Raw genomic sequence first — 17,689 nt, 5'->3', positions numbered from 1 at the left:
ATCATCCTGTTATTACTTCTTGAATGTGATGAGTCCCGTTCCCAGATCGTTCTGTCATGGAATGTTTTCGGAACTCTATGGGAACATTACAGGTTCTGATGCGATAAAGTTCAAAGTTTAGCAGCTTTCACAGCAAATCTGGCAGGAAATAATTGTAATACTTTAAACTCTGGATATGTTTTTCAAATGAAAAACAACAATGTAGTTGTCTTTAGGGATGTGTTTTAGTCTTACCAGTGTTCGTGCTTGTGGGAGGGAAGAGCTACAGTATATGGCTTTGTAGTATTTCAATGTTTGATTATCTTTCTTTCTCCACCACAGATACTTTGGCCTCCAACACCATGGCCTCTGACCTGGAAAGCAGCCTCACCTCCATTGATTGGCTCCCTCAGCTAACTCTTCGGGCCACTATTGAGAAATTAGGCAATGCTTCTCAGTCAGGCCCCCCTGGAGCAGGTCGGAAGTGCCCTCCTGGTTCACCTACAGACCCCAATGCCACCTTGAGCAAGGATGATGCTGCAGTTCACCAGGATGGGAAGCCACGCTACAGCTACGCCACTTTGATCACTTATGCTATCAATTCCTCACCTGCAAAGAAGATGACCCTCAGTGAGATCTATCGCTGGATTTGTGACAACTTTCCATACTACAAGAATGCTGGCATTGGATGGAAGGTGAGAATGTCCAGCTACTTGCTCATGAGAACCAGGAGTTCCAGCTGCTCACCTATGAGAGCCCTATTCCCATTCTCTGCAGAGATGTACTCTCTATATTAGTATGACTGTGTTGTTAGTGTACACTGTTCTTTACAGAGTGACATAAAAAGAAAATATAAGGATGCAAGGTGAGGGAGTGATAGAGACAAAGTGAAATGTTTTTATGTCAAAATTTAGTTGTACACATCTTTTCTATATACTCAAAGCCCTTCTTGTATTCTTTAACTGGAGACAAGCTGTAGAGAGTCATGTATTTACTCAGGTCCAGATATTTCTAAGGTAGTGATAGTCATCATTTTTGTCAGTCTGACTCATAGGAACTAATTGTGTAAGGCAGGGTGGACAACACACAGTTAATGGGCCAAATATTTCTCCCACCATTATTCTCCAAGTACTTGCTGGTCCCTTCCCAGTTCATTTCACCTATAACAAATTTGCCATTGTGGTAGGAGAAGATGAAAATCCAAAACCAAAACACCAAAAAGCAAACCAAAACCCTACACTGTTCTGTCTTCAAAATGAAGTTCACATATTCCACATACCATATTTACAGTGCAAGTGAAATTGTGCTACTGGAAGTATTGTTCTGTTTTGATAAATTTGGTGGGGTGGGGATCTTAGCTGGGTTCAGGATTCCCTGGTCTCCAGGAGTTGCCCACCCTAGGTATAAAACATCTGGGCATAGAAACAGGGATTCAGACAACAGAGTCTGAGTACCTTATTGTGACCCTGGCCTGTTACAGACTGCCAAAATAAAGCTGCTTCGGGTCTCTTTGGAGGTATGCTGTTTAAATGATGCATGCATCCTAAGAATCCTGAAGCTGCACCAAAGCTCCGGTGCTTAGGAATGGAGTGTGGCTTTGGCACGACCTCCGGACTCTTAGGACCCATGCATCATTTAAAAAGCATACCTCCAAAGAGACCAGAAGCAGCTTTATTTTGGCAGTCTGTAACAGGCCCCTGTGAACTTTCAAAGAGTTGTATCATGATATAGGTTTGTCAGTCAGCTGGCATGGTGATCTGGAAGCAAGAAAGCCAGAAAATCTGTTTACCTTAAACGTTTCTGAGGACAGTTCTTTTGGTACATATATCAGTTAGGTCACAACTGATGTAAACCTGCATATTAATATATGTAGCATGCCAAGAAATCATTGCCTCTCTTCATACCTTTGCCAATGGATTGGAATGTCTGAATACAAGTTGAGTCTCCCTTATCTGGAATTCCAAAATCCGAAATATTCTAAAAATCCAAAATTGTCCACATGGGTGGCCAAGATAGTGACATTTTTGCTTTCTGATGATTCATTTTATACAAACTTTGTTTCATGTACAAAATTACTAAAAATATTGTATAAAATTACCTTCAGGATATGTGTATAAGGTATATATGAAACATAAATGAATTTCATGTTTAGACTTGGGTATCTCCAAGATTATGTATATGCAACAACACAACAACAACAAATTACAAAACACTTCCAGTCCTAATCGTTTTGGAGAAAGGAAACTCAACTTTTATATTTCAGTTCAGTGGTTCCTCTTTCCAGTTTTCTTTTGAATATTTTTGGTTCTATAACAGTTACTTGTAGGTCTGAAACAGAATGTCAAGGCAGGGGATAGTTTTGGTTATTGTTGAAGAGTGGGTTATCAAAAAGTAGACAACACCTGTACTGCTGTTTCTAATCAGTTTATCCTCTTGCATAGAGATTGCCCTGTTCGTCCAATGGATTGGGGAATTTACTGTATATTTATTGCTGTTTTCTTCTGATCTCTTCCCAGAACTCAATTCGTCACAATCTGTCTCTGAATAAATGCTTTCGAAAAGTGCCTCGCCCCCGGGATGACCCTGGAAAGGTGAGAGATCTACCTTGGTTTAGCTAGCCTCTTCATTCTCAGTGTTGAATCTTCAAACCCCCATGAATTGCTAAAGGAACACAACAAAGATAGATGAACAGAATAAAAATAGATTTTAAAAACATTAAAATCTGTACAGCTTTGTAGGAATGTGGTACATTGAAATTCAGTGCTCAATTCAAAGAAGGGAAAAGGAAACATATTAGCTTTATCTGTATGTGTCAATATAATACTAATGAAATCTGGTATGGAATGAATAGCTTTGTCCTCTTCTATATGTGGACATTTGAAAAGGCATTGAATCTTAGTATCTGGACCTATTTGTGTGCTAATGACCCCAGAAGTATCCTGCAATAGAGGAAAATGAGTCACATTTCTTGAGATTTTACTGGATTCTTTCAGTGGTCATTATGTTTAATGTTTTAACACCAAAACTGCTATACTTGTCCAACCTGTTCTTCCTGAAAGAGTTTTATCAGAGACTGGAAGATGAATGAGATAAGATTGGCTCTTCCTTTCCATGGGCGTACCATCTGTGGATTAGAGTATCTGTGGAAGGCCCTGCCCTCCTCAGTTGTGGCATATGCAAGCGCCACACTGGCTACATGCATGTCACAGCATCATTGAGGAGAATGGGACTTGAGATCACTCGGAATTTGTCATCAGCATGGGAGTCTGGAAAGGAACCTCAGGGATACAAAGGGCTGACTGTAGTAACATCTGAAGGGAAGGAAGGAAGGGAAAGTATTGCAAGAGAACATTGCAATGCAGAGAAAGGGCCTGTCCTGTGTAGCCAGTGCAGTTGATAGCCCTGACAGTCAGCGTGCTCTTTGACATTCTGGATTGTGCTGCTGCTGTTTGTAACTCTGGTATAAAGAGTTTGTTACTCTTGTCACCAATAGATTATTTCTTTTCTAGGGTTCTTATTGGACAATTGATACGTGTCCTGATATTTCCCGGAAGAGACGGCATCCACCAGATGATGATGTGAGTGTGACTTTCCTATCCTTCCCCAAGGATCAAAACATTTGTGAGAAGAGAGACAGGACATCTTTTAAAAAAGAGACTGTGGAATTCAGCCCCCACCTTTCATTTTAGGGTTTTTTAAAAAGAGGTTTGAAGGATAAGTTGCGGAGCAAACCCAGCTGGGGAGAGACTTCAGGGTGATCGGTCCCCCCCCCCCGCATCTTCCCAGTTGGGCTTCCTCCTGGGAAGAAAACCCAGCTAGGTAGAGGCTGCAGGGCGATCAGTCACCCTCCCCAGTGTCTTCCCAACTGGCCTTCCTCCTGGGGAGGGAGCCCAGCTAGGAAGAGGCTGCAGGATAATCACTTGCCCTCCCCAGCGTCTTTCCAGCTAGGAAGAGGCTGCAGGGCAATTGGTCGCACTCCACGGTATCTTCCCAGCTGGGTTTCCATCTGGGGAGGGAGCCCAGTAGGAAGAGCCTGCAGGGTAATTAATTGCCCTCCTCAGTTTCTTCCCATCTAGGAAGAGGCAATCGGTCAGCCTCACCAGCATCTTCCCAACTGGGCTTCCTCCTGGGGAGGGAGCTCAGCTAGGAAGAAGCTGCAGGGTAATCAGTTTCCCTCCCCAGTGTCTTCCCAGCTGGGCTGTCCCTTCCAGAGGCAACCCAGCTGGGGAGAAACATGGATCGAAGTACCGCATTGTGTATATGTCGAGCCAGGTTTTTGGGGTCAATTTTTTAACCTAAATTTCTCAAATTATACACGAGTATATACAGTACTTACAACAACAGTAACTGTTAAAAGCACAGTAAATATTTATTAACTCATTCAGCCATGCCAAAGTAGAAAGGATGCAACATTTAGACTGCAGTCCTGTATGCATTGACCTTGAAGTAATTCCCACTAAGCATAGCGAAATGAAAACACTAGTTTCTGAGTAAAGCTGTATTTGTGGGCTAATTGAACAGTTAGATTAATCAGTAAAAAAAAACCCCTTTTAAATCCACAAAATTGAAATTGATCAGGTAGTAGAATTTTTTTAAAATGCATAATTTTTAGTGTAAGTAATTATAAAAGTGGAAGATGACAAGCACGATCTTGAAAGAGGTATTTTCCTTTTTATTTCACAAGAGATACAGTGTCATAATGTGGCAGATCATATAAAAACGCTGCTTGTTTCAAAAATAGTTTTTAACTCATGTGCAGATGGAAGTGATAGATTGATTACTGTATTACAGTTCATACGAAGAACCAAAAATAAAATAATTATCTGACTTACAGATAACCTGAGCTGAAACTTTTTTCTCTGTATGTTTGATAAGCTTGGCTGATGATTTTAAATAAGCTCACCAGATGTGAGACTAGTGTTGACCATGAGACATGAAATCTGATTTTCTTACTTAGTCTACCATGTTGTTGGACAGATTATTGTCTTTTAGAACTCTACACATGCTCCTCTCCATCGTTAATCATGTTTGTTTTTGTGTGTAAAATATGCAGTGGGCTTCTTTTGCTGCAACTTCTCTGATAATTCATTTCTTGTGCCTGTTCATTCTTTTCCATCAGTTATCACAAGATTCCCCAGACCAAGAGGCAAGCAAAAGCCCACGGGGGTCTGTACCTGTTGGGGCAGAAGCATCACTGTCCCCTGAATCTACTCAGCAGCTGTCATTGCAAAGCACACCACCTATTGGCAATTACAGCCAGGTGAGTGAAAATAAATTGAGTAAGAGGAGGCATCAATGAATCTGGAATGGGAAGAAACAGAAGAAGGAAACCAATGAGGGAGGCTAAAACAAGAGATAAGAAACTGGGTACTATGGCACAAAAAAGGGTCTCTAAAGTTGAAGTTGGTTTAAGGGAGCTTTGGCACAATGGAATGCCTTGAATATATATCAAGGCTAATAGCTGTGAGGGTGAGAGACTGTAAAAAGGTCTAACATCTTGAACTTAATTAATTCCCTATTTGTCTTTAGCAAAATGCAGTCCCAGTTGATGTGGCAGCTACAGTGGCAGGTGGACAGGGCCGTGAAGGAACAGAAGTGCCACCTCCACACTATAGTACCAGCAATGACTTGAAATTCTCTTATTCTGAGATCAACTTCCAGGACCTGAGCTGGTCTTTCCGAAATCTCTATAAATCCATGCTTGAGAAATCCTCTTCTTCCCAGCATGGTGAGTAACAGTACAAGGCATGATCTGGTGAAATGGAAGGGATATTTTCACCCTAGACATTTATTGTATCTATCAGCTTCTGTCACATGTTGAGGAAGGTCTCAGTGAATATGTATACTGTGGTACATATATGTGGCCTGCAAGCAGTATCAAGCTGTTGCTCTGGGTTTTTCAAGCCCTTTCCCACACCACTCTGGGAGTGTGAAATATTTTTAAATGGTGTGTTATATGGGGTTTTTGGCCTAGACAGTTCTGCTTTGAGATTGGTCAAAGCAAAACAGCAGGTATGTCTTCTGTTGGGAGAGTACTGTGATGGGTATCCTGGTTTCTTGCCAGGTTCTTTAGCCCAGGCTAGTAGAGTCTCTTTGGCCTAGATTGCCCCTATCCCACTCTGCTCAACCTGCCTGAAGAGCAACTTAAAAGATCATTTGTCCCATTCTGAACTGAATATCTTGTTTTCTAGCTTTAACAATGAATTAAACATTGTTACTATGTACAGTTGGACATCCATTCCATCCCCTCCCCATGAATACCAATATCTGTGCATGCTCAAGTCCTGTTTTTCTAGATGGTGGTGTGGTGTGTATCCATGCACTAGCACAGCCACATTCACGTGCCGCCATTAAGCAAAATGGGGCTTGCCGTCTGCTGATGGTTAAATCTGTGGATGGCAAGTCCACCAATATGGAGGGCAGACTGTATAAAGGAAGCTAGCATTTTTCAGGGTATGTCTTTAATGAAGTAATTTTTAGCTAGAGTGTTCAATTAGAAATTCAAGAGGACAAAATAACAAGGTCCATGGCTGGATTATGCAAAGCGCTAGAAATAGGTTGCAGATAGATGATAATGTACAGTGCATTCTTCAGCTCCAGAGTACCGTACTTTAAATTCTGTCATTCAATTGTAGCCACTGGAGGGCACTATCCCATGAGGATTGTGTTTTCTGTTCCTTAACTTTCACAGAGAAGAAGACTAAGAACCTGTGGACTGAGTCTGCTCTTAAGTCTGAGAAGGACAAAATAGTAAAAGTGTTCTAGAAATGTGGCCTTCACTTGATAATTGAAAGGTTGATATCTTGCTTTATAATATTTGGAACTGTAGAGGGCATTAGCTTCAGTTCTCTTCCTTCTTTTAATATACATATTTCAATGTTTTTCCCCTCTTAATCCTTTTTTCAGATTTCTCTTCCCTCCTGGGTGACATGCAGCCCTCCAACCACAATTACTATATGTACCAACAGCAGCAGGTGCCCTCATCAGTGGGAGCACCACCCCCACTCCACACTCCAACCTCAGAAGGTTGTCCATCCCAGGGTAGCAAGCAACAAGGTGACAGCTATGGACCCCCACCTGTGATGTCCATTCACCCATCCTCAATGCAGCATGGAGGATATCACCAACATCAACAGCACCATCCACACCCCCATTCACAGCAGCAGCAGCAACAACAACAACAACAATCACAGGCTTCCATCAATAATGCTAGCTTTGGTGAGTTTCACTTTACAAAAGAACCATCATTGCCTCCTGTTAACCCCAAAATTAACTTGTTTTAAATCCAAAAAAGTAATATTAAAAAAAGAAAATTGCTACTTATAATGAACTATTTCCATGCTTTGGTTTGGACTATGCCAGATAATAAGCTGTTAGTGCAGGGTGTAAGAACATTTTATGTGTTCCTTTATGTGTTCACTTCACATGCTACTTGGTAGTACTTTGCAAAACTCTTATCACTGTAGAAGCCATAATAGGTTTCACCTCTGTACATGAATGTCTGGTGGTAAACCAACATTGCCTTTCCAGCTGAGCACCTCAGATATTTACTGAGGTGATGCTCAGATTTCTCCTAGAAGTTCCTGTGTTAAGTTCCTGGTGGCACAGTGGGTAAATGCCTGCACTGCAGCCACTCACTCAAAACCATAAGGTTGCAAGTTCAATCCCAAATAAAGGGGCTCAAGCTTGACTCAGGCTTGCATCCTTCCGAGGTCGCTAAAATGAATAGCCAGCTTGTTGGGGACAATTAGCTTACAGTTGTAAACCACTTAGACACTGTTAGTTCAGTATGAAGCGGTATGTAAATGAAGCTGTTTTTAATCTAAACCAGGATTTCTTAGTTGGTGGAGAAGGAACCATCCAAGAAAGGATTAATTCCAGTTGCTGACCAGGTGAGGCAAGGGATCACATGTTATTTTTGAAGACTAAAGTGTACAATGTGACAGCACATTCTAACAGGTCAGCAACTACTTCATCAACTTTCTCAGCTCATGTTCCCCTGGAAGAAATTTGCAGAGCAGCAATTTGGGTTACCTCCTCCACTTTTACAAAATATTACAGGCTGGACAAATTCACCTCCACCAAGGCTTCCTTTGGTAGAAGGAAGCTCCTGCAAGTCCTGTTGGACTAATCTAATTCCTTTCCTCATTCTCTCTCAAGGTTATGTAAACTAGGATAATTTCCATTCTTGGCTCCTTTTCTGCAGGCTAAGAATGGCACACTGGGGAATTTACCATGAAGGTTCATTCTAGCCAAGGAAGTGGAGCCATACGGTCCCAGTCATTGGTGGCAAGATTATTTTTCATTTTTTCAGAAGCATCTTTCTGTTCACCCTTTTCCTTTTTCTTGGCTTGGAAATGAACAAAGGAGGAGTTAGGGATCCAATAAGAAATACTCTTCAAAAATAACATATGATCCCTTGCCTCGTCTGAGTGGTGATTGGAATTAACCCTTTCTTGGCTGGGTTTTTCTCCTTGGCCAGAATGGGACCTTCACGGTAAGTTCTCCAATGTGCCAACCAAAGCAAAACTTCTGCTGGGGTGGCCTGCTCACAGTACTGTCAATTCACTACAGGGAAAAGAGGAAGGATGTTGCATTCTCTGTTTTTGTCCTAGGAGAGAGGTTTCTGTTCCAGTCAGGCTTGAGGAACCATGTAGGTACATTCCCATTTGGATTACTGCAATGTGTAGGGTTGTTTCCGAAGATAATTCAGAAATTCCTTTTACTGTAGTTGGTTTTGAATGGCTTGCTTTTGTGGAACATCTTGGCTTCCTTAAGAGAACTTCATTGGCCAAGTCACTTCAAAATACTGATGCTTGCTTTAAAGCTCTCAATATCTTGGGACCCAAGTACTTAAAAGAGCATATCCTCATGTATCCTACCTATCTGCTAAGTTCATCAGCCAATACCTTTCTGCAATTCTGCTTGCATCAAAGTTAAAGTCTATTACTATTAGGGGGAGAGAGAGATGTCAGTAGTGAGATACCAGCTATAGAATGCCCTGACCAAGGAAATACACATGGCATCAGCTTTACTGTCTCTTATGCACCAGGCAAAACCATTTTTTAAAAACCTTTTAAAATTTTTGACTCTAACTGTACTTTTATCTGTCAGAGGTTTTTTTTTCTATGTGTTGTCTTTATTTCTTGTTTTAATTTCTGTAATGGTTGTTGTGTGCCTTCAAGTCATTTGACTTATGGTGACCCTAAGCCCTAAGGTGAACCTATCATGGAGTTTTCTTGGCAAGATTTGTTCAGAGGGTGTTTGTCTTTACCTTCCTCTGAGGCTGAAAAAGTGTGACCTGACAAAGGTCACCCAGTAAGATTACATGGCTGAATGGGGATTTGAACCATTGTCTCCAAATTGCAGTGCAGCATTCAACCCACTATACACTGGCTCCCAGTTTCTGCAAAATGTCATTGATAAAAGGCAATGTATACATATTTTTAAAAAATGAGGGAATGCAGATTACATTGAATAAACAGACTTTCTTGAAGTGAGTCCTGGAGCAATTACTGAAGATGGTCAAGGAGGAACGTGCCAAGGTTGGATTAATGCTGAACATTAAAAAAACCTGAATAAAATGACTATGGAGCATCTACAAGAATTCATCCTACACAATGGGAAAATTGAAATACTGTAGTCCAAAATTCCCATACCTTGGTTCAAATACTGATCAGAATGGAGACTGCAGTCAAGAAATCAGAAGAAGACTAGGATTGGGAAAGGCATCTATGAAAGAACTGGATAAGATCATAAAATGTAAAGCCATTACTCTGAATACTAATGTGATGATCGTCCAAGCCATTGCATTCCTTGTCACATATATGGGTGTGACAGCTGGATAGTGAAGAAAGCCAATAAGAAAAAAATTAGCTCATTTAAGATGTGGTGCTAGAGAAAAGTACTGAGAATATCGTGGACAGCCAAGAAGACAAATGGGTTCTATAACAGATCAGGCCTGAATTCTCTCTGGAAGCCAAAATGACTAAACTGAGGCTGTCATACTTTGGCCACATCATGAGGAAAAATTAATACAGTCATCCCTCTATATTTGCGGCTTTGATATTTGCAGATTTGATTATTCACGGATTTCATTAATATGTTCTCTCTGAGACTGTCTAGGTCCTCCAGTACAACTCTGTGGTCAACTTTAACTAAAAGTTGCACTGAAAGACCATTTGTAGCTACTCCAGTGCCATTTTATGGTCAGTGTATGTTGGACATTGCCCACAGAGTTGCACTGGAGGACCTAGAGATTCCTAGAGAGGTGTCCTCTCAGGTAAAAACAGTGTTTTTGTTATTTGCGGTTTTTCCATATTCACGGGGGTCTTGTTCCCCTAACCCTAGTGAATATGGAGGGACAACTGTAATTAGAAAACACAATGATTCAAGTAAAGGTATAAGGGTAGAAAGAGAGGAAGACCGTATGCCAGATGGCTAGACTCAATCAAAGAGACCACAGGAGCCATCATGTCCTGAGCAGAGATGTAGAGGTCAGGGGGCCTTGGTGATGTCTTATCTACAGGGTAACCATGAGACAAAGTTGACTTGAAGGAAGTTAAAAAAAACAACTTGAAGAGTGGAGAACTTTTTTGTTTTTTGCAATTCAAAGTGTTGGTGAGAAATATAAAGGGAAATAATCATTTTTAGATGTAAATTATGGGAGGGGAGGGTAGCATATCATTTTGATTGTTTTGACTTTATCTAGCATTTCCTGAGTGGTGCTCCAGCATTGATTCCCTAAAAGAAAGTTTCAAGATGGTGAATCGACTCAACTGGTCTAGCATTGAACACTCCCAGTTCTCAGGTAGGTCATGTCATGTTCCCTCCTTACATTCTCTATTCTGTCTCTTAGACAGCATCCTGGTAAAGGGGAGGGAAACAGTCCTCCACAAGTTTAGGGGGGAAACAAAAAATAGTGAAGGAGCTCTTAGACAAGAGTAGAGAGCAGTGATATCTAGTTTCTTACCTCTCTCTTTCTCCGGCCTCCTGCAGAGTTGATGGAGAGTCTGCGCCAAGCTGAGCGTAAGAACTGGACCCTAGATCAGCATCACATTGCCAACCTCTGTGACTCCCTCAATCACTTTCTCACCCAGACCGGTCAGCTCCCTCATCTGGGAGGCCCACAGCAGCCTCCCCGAATCTCCGAGTCCTGTGCCATGAATAGTGGCAAACAAGAGCAGCCCATGAACCAAGGTACTTAGCTGGGCATTCTGGGAGTGTACCTGCCATGCCAGGACAGTGGGTCCAACAGAATCAAAGGAATACTATAGCCTGTTCTGTGGCATTGTTGCCAAGGATGGGTTAAATCCTCACCAGGTTTTGAGTGCAATCAAGGCAATTCTTGTGTTTTTGTGACATCTAGTCTATTCCCCTAAGATTTTACCTCACCTTGGTTTATTTTGCCTAATCCCTTAGTAAACTGGGAGAAGGGGAAGTAGAGGATAGTTACATATTCAAAGGCAAATGCCACCTTGAAAAGATCTATATGTCATTAGTGACCAGATTGTATATTTTACCTGAACGCATCAAAGAAAGTAGCACCCATTTGGTGCAGTGGTAACGATTATCACTACCATGGGAGAGGTTTTTCCCTCCCATTGATTATATGCTTAACTTTTTACCAAATGGATTGATAAGCCTGATGAATAGTTTTATCAACTGCAGATCCTGTGGCAGATGCATGTCTGTGCATGCTTTTACTCTGTTTTACACAGAAATTAAACTATACCTCAAGATGGTGTATGTATGTGATTCTTTTTGAAAAGGTCAAGACCAGAAGCACAATATTCCTGCCAGTCTCAGCCTTTACCTACCTGTTATGCTTATAACATGAAAAACTTGGGGAAAATTAACCAGGAACCTGATTATCACTTAGGAAACTTTTCACAGTTATCTCTTACTCATGAAAAATTTTAAAAAGTTTTTTATGACCACTGATATTTTTTTTTAAAAAAAAAGAAAGAAAAGATTTTATAGTTTTATTCAAAGACTTTAGCCTATACAGGATTATTTGAAGATTTTGAGGCACCTCAGCTGTCTCACATCCAGAATGAGATTACATCATATCTCCTAGTCACCCATTTCCAAAGATTTTGTATTGTCTATAATGAGATACTGGGCTATATTATTTTATCCAGGCCATAGCAGTGATAGAGCTTTGATTAGACACTATGCAAAAACATCTGAATATTTTGATACTTCATGTTGCATCTTACCTTGCTTATTCCAGGATAGCAAAGGCATTATTGTAGTACAGTAGTCACTCCTCTGTTCCCTTGTGGCATGTAAGATAACTCCAGGTAACCAGTGGGGAGTTTATTTTAAGGCTGAAAAGAGTTTATCTTATTTTTTTTCTTTCATGCTGCTAATACAGCAAAAAAATTGCAATAGTTTGTGGAGGCAGGAAAGCTAGTAAACATGTTTGTAACCTAGGAAATGTGGACTTAACTGTAAGAATTGATGTAGCACAGTGGTTCCCAACCTGTGGGTTGGGACCCCTTTGGGGGTCAAATGACCCTTTCACAGGGGTCGCCTAAGACCATTGGAAAACATCTATTTAATTACAGTTATGAAGTAGCAATAAAAATAATTTCATGGTTGGGGGTCACCACAACATGAGGAACTGTATTAAAGGGTCGCAGCATTAGGAAGGTTGGGAACCACTGATCTAGCAAATTTATGTCAGTGCATACACATATAGTTATTTGTAAAAAAAGAAAAGAAAAAGAGAAGGTGATTCACCTACAGAAAGCAAATAATTGCAGTAAAAACATCTGTACTTTGGTGAATATGGAAAGCTATGCACATATATAATGAGGTTTTACTTTTCTTTTTTTATTAAGAAAATTGCTTTTAACAGGATTTCCATATGTTAGTTTGTGGAAGAAGCAAATGGTCAGAAAACTTCAACTTAATAGAAACTATCCCTTGTCTAAATCCAAACGGGTGTTATAAATCAACTAAAACATGGAAGGGTTGTATAGATGGCATTGATCCTACCCTAATCTTTCACATTCTTATGCTCCAAGCACATAGCTGAGGCTATTGATTCTGTTCCTCTTTTATCTCCTAGTGAACTCTTATGGTCAGCCACAGCCTCCCCATCTCTACTCTGGGCCATCTCCAATGTACCAGATTTCTACCCAAGATACGCCAGGGTATAATCGTCCAGGTAAGATGATTGTGTAAGGTGCTGTATAATAAATTTGTTGGTAATTAAGGTGCCAGAAGTCCCTTTGGCCTGGGACAGACTCCCTGAAAAGGGTGGCCTGCTGGTGGCCTACTTTCCTCTGGAGAGTCAAAAGGCTAGTACTGCAGTTGTATTAAAATGTGAAGAGCCATAAATTAGGTCTGAGAAGAGGGAGAATGGAATGAAGAATATCCTAGAAGACAGTAGCCGAAAATCAGCATTATATGGATGCACAGTAAAATGTGATTGAACATATGATAGCAGTTCAGAGAAAAGAAACATCCTTTCTTTCATACTGTATCAAATGAGGCATCTAGCTTGGAGAAGCTGGGAGAAGCAAGCCTGTTCTCTCATACTTTCTTTGCAGTTTTTCCATATTTTCTCTTCTCCTTGTATATACCCATCAAACTGAAATTTGTGTACAGTAGCGCCTCCCAATTCATGGGGGATCTGTTCCGGGACCTCTCTCCCATGAAAATGACAACTCACAAATATTCAAGTCCCACTGAAAATAATCGTGTGTGCACCCAATGTGCACGCCCTTCCCGCAAAGAGCAAGACCGCAAACTCCAAGTCCGTGAAAAGGAAGGAACAATTGTATTTGATAATACAGTATATATTTTTCTGAACACATACCATTTTTTCTGTATCCTCTTGATGTGAAATTTAATTTACTTTGTCTTAGAATGTTTTTGTTTCAGTTGAAAATTGTATTTATAGCAGTCTTCACAAATGCAGTGCCATTCAGCTATAATACAATTACATCTCCCGTCATTCCTAGCCATCATGACCATTGGCCTGTATTGTTTTTCCTGTTGTGATATCCATGCTGCATATAATATCTTCAACTGAATAGTTTTTATTTCAAATAGTCTATCATATTTGCCTAGGCTTTCAATTGTTAGGCTTGGTGAAAGTGCTAAATAATTTTCAGAATATCAGATAGAAAACAACTAGTGTGTGGTTATGTGAATTATTAGTATTTAGGTAAACTAATAACAAAGAATGTTATTTATGGCCCAGAGCGTGGGATGTTTGTGGAGTTAAACACCTTATGCCCCTACCTTTTTAGCAGAGGCAAAATGAATGAAATATACTAATTCATCAAAAATTCAAAATAACAGATCATTGATTGTCCTTCTTCTCCTTTTCTGCCATATATTCAGGTCATCATCTGGTTCAGCGGCCACCTCCAGGTGCCAGTGAGGAAATCCCTGATGATTTCAACTGGGATTTGATCACCTAGCAAGTTAGAGACTTGATAGCACATCCCTCGTATAGGGTGTGGGAAGGAGAGCCTAGGTTTCTGGTCACAGGCCAGCATCCTTGGTCTCTTTCCTTGCCTGTATATAGATATATATTCTCTACTTCGCCAGAGAAGAAGCCGCAAGATGCTGCCGAAGATAATCCTTCCTTGCGCTCCCTGTTTTACCTTCTTTTCTTCTTCGTTGTCATCATCATCATCAGTAATTGTGCACAGCCCTCCCGCTCCATCTACCAGCTTCGGATTTTACATGTTTATTGGCCCTTGTGTGGGATGGAGAGAAAGAAGACTGTTTGGTGGTGCCATGAGAAGACCTCAGATGGAGGATTTCTTGAGGGCATCTTTTTCTTCCTCTAGCACTTGCGTCTAACAATCCCTCTTTTCCTCCATGGTAGCCAGTGACTTTTTTTTATTGGCTATGAGAGAGTAAGAGAGCCCTGTGGATCTTGAGAGTCTGTAATAATTATGTTCTTTCATAAATGTTGTAACAAAAAGGGGGGAGGGGGGCTAGATTGGTGTTGAAGGGAGATTTGTGGACTGTCTTACATCAGAAAGGGACAGCTAGAAAAGTAATGGAATAACCAAGGCAGATAATGGGAAGCTTTAGGGTGTGGTAAATAGCTGTGGTTTGACAAAAAGAGAGAGGCCCTGAATGGAAAGCAAAGACTCATTTTGAGACTGAAACACTGTAGTTAGGGGTCTGCTGCTTATGGGGTTGAGTTTCTGTGGAAGATGAAGGGGGCCTTTGCCATTTTTCTACACTGCCTTTTTTCAATCACTGCCATTTTGCACTTGCCCCCCTTGGCAGATGAAGAAAGCTTGACAGTTGTGACTTTTAACAGCATCATGTGGGTTGGGTACCGAGATCTAGCCAGACTCCTCAGGGCTCATCATATCACACTTTTTTCTCCTTTGCCTTTTCTCATAATGCAACAAAGCACTTACCTGAATATGCTGATAAAACATATAAATCAAGAAGTATTCCTCTCCCCTGCAACTTTTGTTTAACTTGTGAATTTCACTTCCCCTCAAATTCTTTTAAAAGGGACTGTGGCTTGTAATGCAAGGGAAGAAGCTGAGGGTGTCTTCTCTGCCTTATATGAAGAAGTGATTGATGTGAATGATCTAATGTGAAAAGAGGAATGTATAGCTGAGTTGAGGTTGGTGGGTGGAGTTTAAAACTCTCCCATTGAGACTAATAGGCACCTTGCTGCAGGAGATATGGAAAGTGAATAGCTGGGAAAGAAAGTTAAAAAGGCTCCTTCCAAATCAGGTGTGATCAACAAGGTCAGATATTCAGTTGTATGGTAGTCCTTAGGATAGGGGTGGCATGCACCAGAGCAAAGAGGGTTGTACCTTTCCATTTCTACTGCCTCAGAAGGCTGCACAGAACCTGAGCAGTCACCATTTGAGGCAACCAGAAGTGATGACATGTTATTCTTGGTCACCTTTGAGGCCTTTTTTGAAGGGGGAGGGGTGTTCTTGTTTTGAGGTGTGGGAGCATCTTAAACAGCACTTCATGGCACTTTCAAGCACTTAGAACTGATGGGGAAAGAATTTTTTTTGGCCAAAAATAAGGTGCGTGTCCAATTTGGGTGGTGATGCTGGGGCTTGAGAGTATCATTAGGGGGTCCCACAGGCCATGCTGGGCCTGCATGTGACCTGTCGTCTGCACAGTTTCTAACTCTGCCATAGGAGGTATTAAAGGGCAGCAGTGCCAATTTGGAACTGGATTTCAGCTGGATCTGGACGGGTGGCCCCTCCCCGCTGCTTTGTGTTCAATTTCAGGTGTGACTCTCTTTTGCCAGACCTCTTCATGCTCTTCCAACTAAAGCCTGCTTTGTATGTCAAGGGGAAATTAAATTGGAAGTAAAACCATCATGGAAATGTCCTATGCCAGGGGTGGGAAAGTTCTGTAGTACCATTGCTTTTAACTTGCTGTTTCATTGGATTTGGGAGGGAGGGACATTTGTGGTTGTTGGGGGAACAGTCATCGTGTGTTCTGAGAGGAGTGAAGAGTCCCTGAGCTAAACTCATGGAAAAGTTATGACCGTTGCCTGCACTTTTTCCTGCACAAGAGGACTGTGATACGACCAGAAGGGCCTTGGTGAGATTCTCTGGAACATAATGTAGAGGTGACTTTCCCTTCTGATACCAATCAGTGCTTTATTTGAGAACAAGAGCCACAGAAGGGTACACTTGGCATTTCAAAGAACATGGGGATGGGGTAGGGGAAAAAGAAGATCATGCCATTAGGTATTAAAAGGCTCCTCATTCAGTTGTTCTGTTGCACCTTGTTTGCATATGTAAATATATGCCAGTCAGTGTGCATATTAGCTCCATCCTCCATTTGCCTCTGAATTAACTGTATCATTTTTGAGCGGGTTAGTATTGGATTGGGCACATGGAGTCACAGACTCATCACTGGAATTCTGCACTGAGGATCTGACATGGCTTGTCCTGGAAAAGGAATCAGCGCAAAGGGTGGGCAGGGCTGGGCAGCCTGCTGGTTTGCCAAGGAGAGGAATCCCTCATCTGCCCACCAGCTGCAGTGCAACCCAAAATGCTTTATGTCAAGGAAATGAGAGAGGGGTGTGGCCTCACAAATTTATTTTTGTGCATGCTTTCTTAATTAAAAAAGTGAATGTTTATGGTTTAAGTGTTTTTGCGCCCCTGTTTTGATTTGTTCATGGCAGGTTGCATCATAAAATCTACATTCCTGGGAAACATAGCTTCTTTTTGAAACAAGCCTGCAGTTTTAAATGGCTTGATTCCAGACTATTTCTTAACCTTGTACTAACACACACTGGCCAGAATTGTGTACCAGTCAACGTGTAGGTAAATCCCATTAAACCATAAGGTCAGTTTTAATTGTGAAGAATAGGACTGAGACCACTGAATGTTAGTCATAATCCGATCCCAAAGACAACAGTAATGTGCAGCGTTAAGACATGGCTTTCAAGTCTCAGAATCCAGGAAGGTGGCTGGAAAAAAATATTTCCAGTAACTGCAGAAGGCTCTATGCTGAGACTTCTGATTAGTAAAATTAGAATTATGTAAAATAATAAAAAGTGTCAATAGATTTTACATATCCAGGTGAATGTTGAAATAAGTAGAGCTGTGCTAAATCAACCTTCACCTAATTCAGGATCCTGCCTTCTGTAGTAGCTAAGCAAATGCCCTTGGGAAACTCACAAACAGACCATAAAAGCAGTGGTCTTCACTAGCAACTAGTTAGTTCAGTGGCTTTC

The 17,689-nt window shown here is 41.2% G+C and overlaps 1 protein-coding gene across 2 annotated transcripts; it reads left to right on the top strand.

Annotated features, from left to right (window-relative positions):
• The first annotated feature begins 302 nt into the window (after positions 1 to 302).
• On the top strand, positions 303 to 17,097 carry FOXJ2 (forkhead box J2). Of its 2 annotated transcripts, XM_042469277.1 has the most exons (10): positions 303 to 674; positions 2,496 to 2,570; positions 3,489 to 3,557; positions 5,099 to 5,239; positions 5,509 to 5,707; positions 6,886 to 7,197; positions 10,691 to 10,789; positions 10,978 to 11,178; positions 13,058 to 13,156; positions 14,341 to 17,097. In XM_042469277.1, exons 1-10 carry the CDS (start codon positions 342 to 344, stop codon positions 14,418 to 14,420), a joined length of 1,608 nt encoding a protein of 535 aa, XP_042325211.1. In that variant the 5' UTR covers positions 303 to 341; the 3' UTR covers positions 14,421 to 17,097. The 2 variants fall into 2 exon arrangements, with proteins under 2 accessions (XP_042325211.1, XP_042325213.1); XM_042469279.1 differs by lacking the exon at positions 10,978 to 11,178.
• The last annotated feature ends 592 nt before the right edge of the window (positions 17,098 to 17,689 follow it).

This window comes from Sceloporus undulatus, chromosome 5 (genome assembly GCF_019175285.1).
Source record: "Sceloporus undulatus isolate JIND9_A2432 ecotype Alabama chromosome 5, SceUnd_v1.1, whole genome shotgun sequence".
Taxonomy (NCBI): Eukaryota; Metazoa; Chordata; class Lepidosauria; order Squamata; family Phrynosomatidae; genus Sceloporus; species Sceloporus undulatus.
This window is presented reverse-complemented; position numbering and strand designations above follow the sequence as displayed.